A 13,812-nucleotide genomic window follows, 5' to 3' on the forward strand; every position below is an offset into this window, starting at 1 on the left:
GTGTATGGTGTTTGTGCTGCTCGCTTTTCTTTTGTTTCGCCGATTCTTTTTGTTTGCCACTTTTGTGCAACACTGTGTGTGTGTGTGCGTTTTTCTAGTTGGGTTTATTGTTTCCCGTTTCGGTGAGAGTTTAGAATCAATATTTGTGTTGTGTTTGTTTCTTTTCTTTCCATTTGTAAATGCAGTTTCCTTTTCGCAACTGCAACAACGGGGTTTAGTTTCTGATGATAGCATAAGCGTTCCTTTTTTCTTTCCTTTTTGCATTGTGGCAAACAGTTACTTTTGGTGCTTAGAAAAACTTGGACAAACAAGGGGAACATTTTCTTTCTTTCCACGCAGAGAATGCTTTAACCATTAAGAGTGATGAACCTCCTGGGCATTTATTTTGTGATTGTTATTATATTTTCTGAATGATTTTTGTACAACGATCCTTACGCTTTCTACACGTCGTCAGCTCCGGCTCTTCCACTTCCCCCCATCTGCACCACTTCCTCTCCACCGAGAGGAATACAAAAGCGAGAGGGCCTACAGTAAGAGTGCGAAATCTTCACAATCAGGTTCGAAAACGTGATCGCCTTTCTAAACGTTTAATTAAAAGCAGTTTGTTTTATTACTACTATTGTTTTTGCTGTTCGAATCCGTGTCCACCACTATCCCCGACTCGGCTCGACCGAGTGTTTGGTGACACCGCGAATGAACGGCTCGCATCTGTATCATTAAAGTGTGATTTTTTAAGTATTAAAAGAAATACATACACTTACAAAAACTATTACGAAAAGTATGGACAAATTCCTTATCCCTACGGCTTAATTTCGAAGATGTTTGCTTTTACATCCATATAAAAAAAGACTCTCTTATTCCCAACGTTACCAATGTTCGATTTGGGTGTTACAAAGTTCATCATATAACTTACGATTCTGTTGAATATATACACACAAACAGAAAAATTTCGAACAAGCAACAATACGTCCGGACCGGATTATAGCTGCGCAGCGCCGGTTCGATGTAGTGCTTTTCCTGCTGATGCCACACAATCAATGGTGGTCAAACTTTTTGAACAGGCAACGGTGACATCAAACTTTCCCGCCTGGAAACTTTAAAGTGGACGTGCTCATGTAGACGTCCTCCCGTTGCTTTCGTTTCGTTCTAAAGCGGTCGAAGCGTTCCAATCGATATGGGAGGATTTTTGTTCTTGCGCGTCGGCTGCACGGACATCGGAGCTACCAGCTTGGCGGACGACGACGGGGACGATCCGTTCGATTCGGCCGCTTCCTCACCGACCTCCTGTGGGGAATGAGACAGCACAAAGCGAAACAGATTAATTTCTTTGCCTTCAAACACCGCGCGATCGCCATCCTGCAAGCATTATTACAGGGGTTCTCAAGCCAGTTCAACATTTTAACACTATTAACAGTAACGTCTGAAATAGGTTGAACTGGCCTGAGAAACCCTGTACCGTATTACACCTAGAAAAAAAAGGATTTTTATACAAACGAGTGAGATAACACACTCGAGACGCGCGAAGCGTATTTACGCAGTGAAAATGAATAAAAATCCTTTCATTTTGTGCAATGTGCAAATATTGGCAAAGGGAGAAAAAGAAAAGGAAGGACCAATTATTGTCCCGTCTGCATGCATGCTCGGAAAGGGAACGATGGGAAGGACAATAGGCGCTCGCTACATCAATGGTGCAAACTGTAAAATCATAGTACGGCTATGTGTGTGTGTGTGCGCGCAACATTACATTTAAATTCGTACAGCTTGCCAGTTTCATCTGTGCCAGCTGGGAGGCGGGCGTCAGGGACTGCGTGCTACCGAACGGCGAGGGCATCATCGTGGAAACGGTACGCTTTAACTTCGAGGGCGTTTTGTTGAACGAAAACACCCGACCGACCTGTTGTTGTTGTAGGTGGAAGGAGGAGAAAAAAAGGGGTAATAAATTTTATATTAAAAACATTCGCATTAAATTTTCATTTCCAAGCTAACCGGAGCCGGCCACTCACCTTCATGCGCGTTTTGGAAGCAATTTTGAACGCTTTCGACAGCGTGCCCACATTAATGTCGCTCACATCGATGTCCACCTCGTCCGAGGTGCTGTTGATCAGAAAGTGGCCCGCATCCGTCCGGCAAGCATTCTCCGCCATCTGCTTCGACAGGCTCTTCAGGTAGATTAGCTTATCCTGCTCCTCGTCCGCAATGTTGAACGAGTACTGGCGATCCTTCGCGTTCTGGGCCAGGTCGCGACAGTTCAGCATAAACGCGCGCGGACTGTCGACCACGTTCACCACCAGCTGGACCGTGCTGAGGGGCATCAGCTTCACGTGCTTGTACGGTTTCGTCGTGGCGCACGACGAACGGGTCAGATTCAGAGAGTTGGTGTTGGGCGACTTGACGTTGTTAAACACCCGGGACCGCTTTTTGCACACCTCGAGCGTATCGCTGAACAGGAACAGTACCAGCGGGTCACCGCGACCGCTGAGACTGTCGGACAGTTCCGTTACCTCACAGCGTGACACGAAGCTTCGGTGCGACGATACGAGATGAGGCTGGATTTTGGGGTGCGGGGTGTGAGAGATAAAGGAACGAGACACAAATTAGTAAACAAAAAAACCTCGGAAAACCCTTTCTCCCCGGAACATACCGGACAGTTATCGATGTCGTTGAAAATATCGAACATAGCCATCTGTCCCTCCGTTTTGCGCTTATCCTCGTTAATGTACGTCATCACCTCTTTGATCGCTTTCAACGCATCGTCCAGCTTTTTGTGGTCCGGATTTGTTTTGCCGGTGTGCTTCAAGATGTCTAGAAAATGGTGCGCATGAATCGAAAAATTATTCAAGTCCCATCACACAATCAATCGCACGCAAAAATCCTCACCATTAAGCAACAAACTGATGCTGGGCAACCGTTGCACCGGGCGTATCATCAGATCCTGCAGCGACTGTCGGCCACACTCCGGCTTGGCCTGGTTAATCTTAAGGAATGCATGAAACCGCGGATTGCTCGCATCGCACTGTACGAGCGTTTCCTTCATCTGCTCGAAAAAGTTCACGTACGGCGGGTAAGCCTTCAGCAGATCGTCCCGATGGTCCAGCACGATCTGCCCGATCAGCACATCCTCCGCCCAGCTGCCGTGTATCACCTTCAACCGATCCAGCATCCGCTTGTGCACGTCGTGTATCGGGAGAAAGTTGCCGAAAATGGACCGCAGCTCCGACTTGTTCAGCAGCGGATTCTCAGTCTCGACCATCTCCTCCAGCGGTTCCTTGAAAAGCTGCAACGTTGAAGGAGCGTGCGATTAATTTTCCAACCTGCCTCTCCGTTTAGGACCTTCAGCCGCAAACAATCCTACCCACCTTCACGATCGTGTCCAGTATGCCGACGTAGTTCGATTCCGTGTGGAAAAAGTCCATAAAGTGGTTGTGCCTCATCGATTGCGTTTTTGCCGGCGCGTCGTTCGACGGTTTAGACGCTTCGGCAATTATGTTCTTCTTGCTGCTGCACTCATGCTTGTCCGGGCTGGTGGTGCAGTCGAGGAAGCTGCCCGACACCGACAGCAGCCCCGCATCCGACACGGACGATCGGCGCTTACCGACACCGAGCGGCGTACCACCGCCCCCGTCCGCCGGTGTCCGCTGGGACAGACGTTTCCGTTTGCGCTTGTTGAAGCTGACCGGCAATGAATCGCGTCGATCCACTGCCGGGGTGTGCGCTATACTTTCCAAATACTAATCGAGCGGGAATGAAGAAAACGAAAAAAAAACAATAGCAAAATGTGTGACGTAGCAAAACAAAACAGGGATCGTTACCACGGTAACGATAACTACTTACATCGGCAAACAGATAGTCGATCTCGTTCGCATAGCCTGCCTGGATCGTGTACCAGAACCAATCGGCCTTGACGATGTGGGTGTTTTTGTTCTTTGTTTCCGGTTTCGCTTGAACAACATGCTCGTCCACAACCTGGCAACATTAGCCGGGGAAAGAGAAAGAGAGAGAGAGAAAAAGGACACGCACCGGTGGTGAAAAATAATATCGAATAAAAGAAAACACGCAAAAACTAATGCCAAAGGACCATGGAGAGAAAGAAATTGTATAAGATATACTATTCTGGGGTAGTCATTTGTTGTACGTTAATTCAAAACAAGCAAGAATGGGACGTTAGTACGGTGTGTTAGTACCGAAAGAAGGTACAGTCAGTCCTCGACTTGCGCGGATTATTCGGTCCAGAGAAATCAGACATTCTTGAGCTTCAACTTAATTCGAACGTTGTGTTTTACAGATCGTTTATACTTCATGTTAGGAGATCCATTTCTAGTTTTCAAATGTCGAAGAATTAAAAGTTAAGTTACTTTGTGTAATTTTCTGAATTTACGAGTATTGAACTAGGAAGTATTCCGAATATTTTTGACTGATTCACAAACATTTTTGAGTTTATCGCAAATTGCACAGACAGCTTCCCATCTTTTTTAGGTCGATTTCCACTCTGAGAAGGGGTCTAAAGTATGTGGAAAATTTTCAAAAAACGTCTAGGTTCTTCGTTAAATTACAAAATTAACTCTTATCTATTAATTAAGTATTTAAACTCATTGAAACTTAAAGTACCGCGCAAATCGGGAACTGACTGTGGTGTGTTAATAGTTACATTAGACAACCCGATAAACACTCAAGTTGTTAGTTAATATGCTAAAGTGGTAGTGTAATAGGATTAAGTTTGCTTGATTGTGGTAATGTGGATGTGTGGAACGCAATGCTCGATATTAAACAAATGGCTGACCGAAACAGGACATATCCCGGAAAACGAAATAAAAATCAGAAGCCCACGCCCACCATATTCATGCACAGCTCGCATGGAAATTTCATTGCGCTTATAGGAAAAGCGGGGCGAAAAATCGGAAACAAAATAAATGTCGACCCAATTCCATTTAGCACCAACCAAGAGCACACACACATAGAGCTCGCCACCCCGTTCTTTTAAGTGTCATTCATCGATGGGAATTAAACATTATCCAAAAGGATGAATAATTGATGGATGGCCCCCGTGTCTGCGTCACAAAGATGAACACGGGAGCGGGAGGAAAAAAAGCAGAAGGACACGAGGACACAGGAAAATATGTTCCAAAAATTTTCCACCAACCAAAAAAACAACAACAGGATGGCGGGGAAACATAGGGAATTGTACAACATTTCCCGGAAGCGTCGAGTGCGATTTCGACCGACCGGACCGAGTCGTTAAGAGATATTTGATTTTACTTGACTTTCGATCGTTAATTCACTAGCATCAAGCACCAGTGAGCAACAACAACAAAAAAAGATATTGCAACAACGATGACAGCCAACGGGAAACAGCCATTTAAAGCGTGCATAAAAATGCAATGAGCATAAATTAAAAATCAAAACCCTTCCAGCTAACAACCGAAGGGGGGAAAGGAGGGGGGGGGGGTTGGGGGGTTTGAGCATTCTGCGTGTGTGTGTGTGTGTGTGTGTGTGTGTGTTTGGAAGGTGTTATAATCAACCCAACAAGGTGTCGAAAATGGTGGCACAACCACACATATTCGAACCTTACTGGGGTTTTTTGTTGTTGCTCCAACTCCAATTTCAATTCAAAATGTACGGGGAAAAAAACTACATAAAAAAGGGAAAAAACAGTACACCCTTTATACATCAAAAAGCTATACACACTTCAACAGGTTGACCGACCGACCGATAACGATCATCCAATCAATGACCACACATACACACAACGCCACGCTTTTCTCGACCAGCGCCACTGTTCGCACCACTTCGTTAGAATGGTTCATTCTCCGGCTCAGGATTTTTCCAATTTATAGAAAACACTCCAAAGCACAAACGCACACACACTTTGGGCAAATGAAAATCAATTTGTAAGCCGGGGGGAAAAAATTATAATACACAAATTTTTTTCTGATTGCTGCCTGCCTTTTCTTTTTTGAATGCACGCGTTAATAAATTCTATCACGCGTACGTTTCCTGTCCAATGAAAATAATTTTCCAACGAGGTGTGCGATGGGAAAATTAATTCCAACAGCATGGTGAGTGTGTGTGTGTGAAGGAAGGACCATTATTGATGGACATTTTGTATGCACATTGCATTAGCAAAGCAACAGGTTTGGGAAAATCTGTTGAATGATGAATGATGATGAGAGGCTTCATCAAACGGGAAAAAACTATTTGGGAAAAATGCGAGCAAAAAATAATTGATATTCTTATTAACAGTTTTGAGTAAAAACTGCACAACCAAATTTGCGAGCCTTTGTTTGTTTCGAACATTGTGCCCAAAAGAATCCAATTACAGCATGAGAATTTGAGCGAAATGGTTGAAAAATACATTTTTTGGCGGTAAAATTTAATCCACACCTAAAGATTGGCACTACTACTGTTGCATTTAATTTTGCCACCTTTTGCGTGGAAAATTTACACAAAAAGGAACAAAAAAATATTATAGAGCGAGAGCCCCCTTCTTTCCTTAATTTCCATCCCGCGGCATCAATCCCGACTGACTAGCGGTGCGTGAAAAGCGTGCTCTTCCGGAACACACAAATCATACCCGATTTTCTCGACAATGTCCTTCCTTTGCACACACTCGGCACCGTGTGTATTGTAAGCACCAGTTTCATTGTTTTGTGGCATAGTATCGTTTGTGTTGGGAGCTTTTTTTTGTTAGACACATCCCCATTGTTTGCATTGCATTGATAAAGCGCTCTAGCACCCTTCTGCCTCTCGCCACACGCTTTGCACGTTCGGAAGCAAAATTGCACAAATAAAATCCTCCTACCGGATTTTGCTGGTGTGCAAAGCGGCGGAAGCAGCAACGTTTGAGCTGGGTTTTTTTTCGTACCCAAAAGCAGCCGAGATTGATGATGTGAAGCGGCATAGGGACAATAATGTTTATATAGTTTTATTCATTTAAAACAAAATTAAAACCATTTGGCTAATGCAAATAGTCACTGCCAGCAGCAAAAGCAGCAACACATACGTAGAGCAGCAAAAAAAAAGGAATACAACATAAATGCAATGATGAATAACGACGACGAATCAATGAGGCAAAAAAGAGGAAAAAATGCACGTACGCAGCAGCAGCAGGAGTGAGCAATTGTATGTCGAGAGGGAGTTGAATCCTTTAAAAACAGCACAGATGCGTAACGTAATGGAATGAAACGAAAATATCACACCACCATCACCAACCGTACTCAATTCCGCCTTCTACGCCACCCTGGTCTACTCTAATATCTCGTCCTTTTTATCTATCCGATATTGATTTTAAGTTTCATAAGCTAAAAGCAATCGATTGCGATGCGTTTGGGCGAGTGTATGTATACTTTATGTTCGAGCTAAACGATTTTAAAGTCTAGTCAAGATTTTACCAGATTTGTTCTACTTTAAATTAGCTATCGTTGTGTGTGTGCTACTGATTAATATGGCTTCTTTAAGTGAAGTGTCCCCGTTATTAACATTTTATCTAATTTTAAAACACATTTATCGAAAGCCATTTTCAATTTACATTATAAGTCACCAAAAGGAAAGTTAAATAAATATTATTAGTATTATACGTACAAAACATAGAATAAATTTAATTATTTTTTAAATAATTTCCTGTCTGATCGTTAAAAAAACTTCCTATAACTTGATGGCACAATTTGCTTCCCCACAAAAATATAAACATAAATAAGGAAAAATGCACATGGTGAGATCGATGAAATGTTATTTATTGCGAGCTGCCAAAGACTTTGTTGACTGCCGATAGATACCCCGAACCTGCTGACTAGTACAATAATTATGGGCTAAGGTAAACAGCTCATTGTAGCTATAAAAAATCAAAATCAAATAAAAAAAGCTGAGCTGTGAACATGAGCAGATGAAGCAATACAGGAGCTTCTTGTGTCTGATACAATATTATTAATACGCCCTTAAGATTCAATCTTGCAAAAGTAAGCCTGCAAGTGTACAAAAATTAAAATAAATCAAGCCTTATTTGCCAAAACCCAGAAATGGTTAATGAATGAAAAAGAATACACACACATTCATCATAAAGCTGTGTGTGTGTGTCGAGAAAGAAAAAGACCAATGCAATGCACACGAAAATAATTCGCACAGCATTAAGCTGATAAGTTCGCCCCGTAACATGGCATTACAACGATTGCCGAACAGTTGTACAATAATAATGAACAGCTACACCAGCAAACACAGGCCGAAAAACCTGCCCGGGTACAATTTTCGTTTCAGCAGCCGTACCTTCTTTTGCGGAACAATTTCCACCAGATTAATAGACTTTTAAGTGCACAGAAACGCAAAACCTCAGCAAACGCAACGGACCCACCCTCCAGGAAAGCAAACGAAAAAAAAAATATATATATATATAGAAACACGTTTGAGAACATCCTCAGAGTCATTCCACTACTGCTGCTACTACCCTTCTGGTCTGCGCTGGTGCTGGTCGAGAAACATCCGGATAATCCAGATTAAGTGATTGCCGCTGGCAATGCTCCACTCATTTATGGTCACGGACCGAACAAGGGGATCTTGGGACGACTTTACCAAACGGGGCGTGTTCGGCAGCAATCGGCAGCCCATTGTCGGACAGGTGGGTCGGGTCGGGGGTGGAAGAGATAAATACATCCCGGACCACCACTGGGGCTACCATTTCAACCGTTCAACCGCTCCTCAAACGTACACATTACGCTTGCTGGAAATTGCACTTAAAATCCTGCCAGCTCGTAATTGGATCTGTTCTCGCAGCCGTCGACAAAGCAATTAGTGGGCTTACTTTAGTTCTTCTTTCAATTAATTCGATTCGATTACTACCCTGCACAAAGGAACAAAAAATGGAACTTGCATCTATTCGCCGGCAGGAAGAAGGAGTCTCTGTTTTTTTTTGGTCTATATCCTGATTCTGTCCATAAAGGAATCCACATTGCATTCACACCATCATACACCCCGCCGTGCATCCACATATCCACAACAAAATCAAAATTCCATCCAAAACATCAGTTAGGGTTGCTAATCTATGAAGTAAGAGTTAATCTCAAATTACACACCGATACCGGCTAGATACTTGCTAAGAAACAGTACGATCTTTTACATCAACCACTTGCGAGAAATTTTGCTCCGAAAGACTATAGAAAGGAATACAAACGGGAAAGGGTAAAACTTTGAGGATGAAAAGGCAAAACTGGAGGATTTAAATGGGGGGGAAGAGTGTGTTGAGCTGCTATAAATACCGGCATCATTTCTGCATCGTCCGAACGGGGCGCGACAGCAGCAGCAGTGACGGTTCCTTCCGCATCATCAATCGTCATTGAAGACACTGCATTCGCTGTAGCTGCAGTTGCTTCCTCCTCGTTCAGCTGCTTCAAGGTGGTATCATCCGTACCACCACCAATCGATGCGATCGAGTGACGTTGCTGGAGCGTTACGCTTTTCGCCAGTGCGTTACCGGCAAGCTTTCCCCGGGAACGCGTTACAATTTTCGACGAGGAACCATTCGATCCCACAATGCCTGTAACCGGTGCGACCGGTGTCTTGAAGTCTACCTCACTCCGATCCGACGGTTTCGTGTGTTCCGGTGTGTGCATCACACCGCCACCAATCGGCCCTTTGTCCGTCGATTTGAAGTTGCACACCTTCTTCAAGCTGTCCAAGTTTGCCGGCGTTATCAGGCCCTTGCTTTTGATCGTTTTCGGCGTATCCTTCTTGCTGTTCTTGGTGATCTTGTCCCTTATGCTGCGCAGCTTCTCCTTCACCGGTTTCTTGATCGATTCGTTAAATGTCGCCTCGATCGTGTTGATCGAAGCGTTGGATGCGTTCGGATCAACCGAACTGCGTCGCGATCGTAGCATCGTCTTGATCGGTGTCTTAATCGCGGCAAAGCTCATACTACGCCGTATACCGCGCGTAATTGACCCCGTGCGGGTTAGCTTCGGCTTTTTCGCCGATCCACCAACGATCGCTCCACCGTACGCCGCGTTCGAAGCGATAGAAATATCCACCGACAGGATCGAAGGATCGTCGAAGCTATCTTCCTGCCGTTTGCGCTTGTAAGCCTCCCGGCTGGCGATCACATAGTCATCGATATCGTCATCATCTTCATCCTCATTGCCCTCGTCGATCCTGGCGAACGATTCGTCAACCATACCGCCACGCTCGGGACCCGTCTTCAGAATGGGCGACAGATTGTTTGGATCAAGAAACTGATTTGCTTCGGCCGAGGTCAGTACGATGCCGTCCTGCTTCGGGGTCGCACACACATTGCCGACTGGATCTTCTCTCTCTGCCGGTGCTGCATCAATGTACGGAATCGGTGGGCTGGAGATTAGCGTCAAACGTGAACTGCGCTCCGCACACTGATTCTGATTGTTGTCGTTTTCCGCAATGCTCAGCATGTGGTCGCCACCCCCGTTGTGCGTTTGGTTTCCATTTGCAGCCAACTCTACTGCCATCCCTTCGGACGATTCGTTCTCCTCCGGCAGAGCTGGTAAAGCCACATTCACCACTTCCCGTTCTGTAACGACCTCTGCCTTGGCGCTGTTGGATGCTTGCAGCTCCTGTTGCTCACCGGAAGACGAAGCACACTGATCCTTTGACTCTTGCTCCATTTGTTCGTGATCTCGTGGATCCACAGGCGGCAGTTTCTTCGGCGAAACATTTTCCACGGCCATGGTGGCATCGATAAAATGTGCGCCCGTGTTCGGCATTACCTGAAAAAGTGAGTCGATTGTCGGTGGGGTTCATGCAACTTAGAGTAAAAGGGCGAACAACAGTGCTCCCGCTCAAGAAGCCGGGGAGGGATGGGGACTAAAGGGACCTTTGATTTGAAGCCACAGCTTGAAGATACTATATGTCACAGAGAGCCGCTCCCATCAAAACGCAATCTACAAACGGGGACGCTCACATCCTATTCCACACCGCGGGCTGCTTCACATTCCGATTTCCCGATATCCTGGCGATATCTGATTTATGATCAATTATTTAACCATTTCCGCTGATGGACACACCACAAATCACTGCTGAGCCGTGATGCCGAGCCGTCGGTGGGATCGGGGAGTCCCACCCTTCGGAAGCGACCGCGGATTTTCCACGCATCAACCACACCATGCCACCCAGAGACCCAGGGTCGAGGAAAACTCGATGAAAGCGTAGCAGTGTCCCAATCCGACCCTTCTACAGGCCGCCCAAGGCGAGAGTATGATAGCAATTAATCAATTAAAGCTTTTCAGAATATATCCCCGGCGCGAGTCCGTTTAGCGAGCGTCCCCCATCCATGTAGACGACGGATGGACATCGTGTACGCAACCGTACCATGCCTCTACATGAGCCGTTCGTCGGTTGGTCGGAGATCCTCGAACAAAACGCTCCACAGCGCGCTTCGGATAAGCTTAATGAACTGCGCCCGCACACACGAAGGGCGCGAAGCAGTGGGACGTGAAAAACGGAACCAAAGCAAGGAACCGTCCATTAATTACACTTTGAATAAATTGTAAACTCCGGCATCATATATCAAAACGCCCGTGGAGAAGTGCACGCCACACGCCACTCCGCCAGGGGAAAGTTGAAGGAAGGGTGTTGTGGCCGGTCATAAATTTACCCCGGTTTTCCCATTACTGTATGTGTATTGTGTGCTTACGCGTGTGTGTGTGTGCATGTGTGACTAGCCGGCGCGAAAACACGAATGAAAATCAATCGGGACGATTTGAAAAGTTACAGCGTATAAATTAAATCGGCATTCACGGCGCACCCTGGGAGAGGAGGGGTGAAAGGGAAGCGTCGGGTGTCGCGGCTCTGAATAATTGAAACAATATAATTGAAACCCTCCAATCCTGCACATCGCCGATACCTATGTGTGTGTGTGTGTGTGAGTTACTACAGAGTTACACTTGAAGCACTAGCATTCCCACGATCGATCGGAGGTTAATCAGCATGTGAAGGAGATGGAGAAGGAAAAAGGGGATCAGAGGCATCGGGTAACCCTTTCATTTGGGAAAAGAATGGTGAGGGGGGAAGAGACAGACTGAGCCGAAGTAACGATAATGTCATAAGCTCCTATTACACACTCGATTAAAAGGGCATTAGCGATACTCGCAGCACACTACTTATTGCCCGAGTGGCCATTTCTGTGCGGATCATCAGCACCGCATCGGGGTTTGGTTGGATGGTGGGGTGAGCGATTCATTGGAACACTTACTATTCTGGGCCGGGGTGTGATTTACGTGATACAACGGAAAACCACAGTCTACCGCCCACCATCAGCGCACACACACACAAGCACCGCGACACGGATTGATTTTTTATCGTGGTTTCAGGGTGAGAAAGCGTGCGGAATTAGTTGCTAGTGATGAGGATGACGTGCTGGTGGCACGTGGAAGAGTTGGGTGATAGTGCCAGGATGAGATGCTGCACATTACTATTCATGTATTCAAATGTATTCCTGAAGCTGTGAGTATAGTGCGTGTGGGTTTGTTATTTACGACCGTATTTCTACGCGTGTTGTATTACTTCGATGACTTCTACTACTGGTCATCGAGAACGGGAGCACGTTTCACATTGATTGTGATGTAAAGCTATGATGAGTTTACCAATTTACGAGTGGACATTGGTAAGAGTAGAAATAGCAACAACAAAAAAACACATCACAGCTGCTAAAGGATCTGGAGAAACCTTGTCTCTCCAACGGTGTACCTCCAAACGCACTGTATTCGATTTCTGAAGGCCCCTCTCGACAACGCTCACTCACATCCTTTTACGCTGTATACTGCGAGCATGCATAGCCTTACGCTGGATACGTTTTCTTAGCTCTCCAGTTTTTCGTCTCCTTAAAAGTCCCTATTTTTATTTGGTTAATATTATTTACACAGTTAAGACACCACACACAGAGAGAGACAGACAGAGCAAATTGGTGCAAATAAGGGAAACGATTGCAAAACCCACAGTACACACAGTAGCACAAACCATTTGGGTTACACACCACTACAACGTGTACAAAGTGTGGTATATCTATGTGAGAGCAGTGCAAAACAAAAAAAACACACCCCTATATGTGAAGAAGATAGCTCCGAGGATACAGTCTAACATTTACATATGTTATTTGCTGCCTGCCTGCTGTTTCCTCACCCATTAACCCAAAAGTCAAGCTAAGAGCGAAGGAGTGCATTAGGAGCCCCAATAAAGGTTCAAAATACATGACGACCACTTACCACATGTGAACATTCGGGATCTTCCAAGTCCGTCGGAATGCCCCCGTTCGTCTTGAGCACATCGATCATGTGCTGCTGCTCCTCTTCGGGAAAGCCGAAAAAGCACACCTTTTGCCCTTCGAACGCTTTCAGACGGTGCAGCTTGGTGAAGGTTTCCACCGTGGCGGAAAAGTTGGGATCGTGACGATTTTTCCACGCTTCCAGCACCCAGTTCGGACGTATGATTGCCAACCGGAACGTCATCGCGTACCTAAACAACAGGAGAGAGAGAGAGATGTAATTAGGAACATTGTTTATTGCCGATTGGTGTGTTCGGGTATGCATACCGTGTACTTACCGATATTTTTCACCTCCACTAGAGTTGCAGATCAGGTGAGTGACCTTCGTGTCCATACCCTTTCTAATCGAGCCACCCATCGAATGGATCAAATGTACCAGATGTGTCTGCAAGAAACAGGAATGAGGGGGAAAATATGTTACACAAATTACAGCACCAAATTACACTAGCGCACCAAATTCTACGAACCGCCGCCAGTATCGATCCCTACATTCCAAGTAATCAGAAAACGTGCTATGGCCCGCAGCAATGTGGGTCCTTCGTACT

At 45.4% G+C, this 13,812-nt stretch overlaps 1 protein-coding gene across 4 annotated transcripts in view; it reads right to left on the bottom strand.

Moving 5' to 3' along the window:
- Positions 1–354: 354 nt before the first annotated feature.
- LOC118514418 (protein ECT2) overlaps positions 355–13,812 on the bottom strand; it is a 70,586-nt gene continuing 57,128 nt past the window's right edge. For 2 of the 4 annotated variants that reach the window (XM_036061305.1, XM_036061304.1), the window contains exons 4-13: positions 13,546–13,652; positions 13,209–13,458; positions 9,240–10,715; positions 3,832–3,963; positions 3,357–3,728; positions 2,878–3,274; positions 2,642–2,802; positions 2,004–2,546; positions 1,745–1,894; positions 355–1,284 (exon numbers count right to left, since the gene is read on the bottom strand). In XM_036061305.1, the coding sequence (XP_035917198.1) occupies positions 1,147–1,284; positions 1,745–1,894; positions 2,004–2,546; positions 2,642–2,802; positions 2,878–3,274; positions 3,357–3,728; positions 3,832–3,963; positions 9,240–10,715; positions 13,209–13,458; positions 13,546–13,652 (3,726 nt within the window). In that variant the 3' untranslated portion in view covers positions 355–1,146. The remainder of the gene's footprint in view (positions 1,285–1,744; positions 1,895–2,003; positions 2,547–2,641; positions 2,803–2,877; positions 3,275–3,356; positions 3,729–3,831; positions 3,964–9,239; positions 10,716–13,208; positions 13,459–13,545; positions 13,653–13,812) is intronic. The other 2 variants (XM_036061306.1, XM_036061307.1) reach the window with 2 other exon arrangements.

The sequence above is a fragment of the Anopheles stephensi genome, chromosome 3 (assembly GCF_013141755.1).
Source record: "Anopheles stephensi strain Indian chromosome 3, UCI_ANSTEP_V1.0, whole genome shotgun sequence".
NCBI lineage: Eukaryota > Metazoa > Arthropoda > Insecta > Diptera > Culicidae > Anopheles > Anopheles stephensi.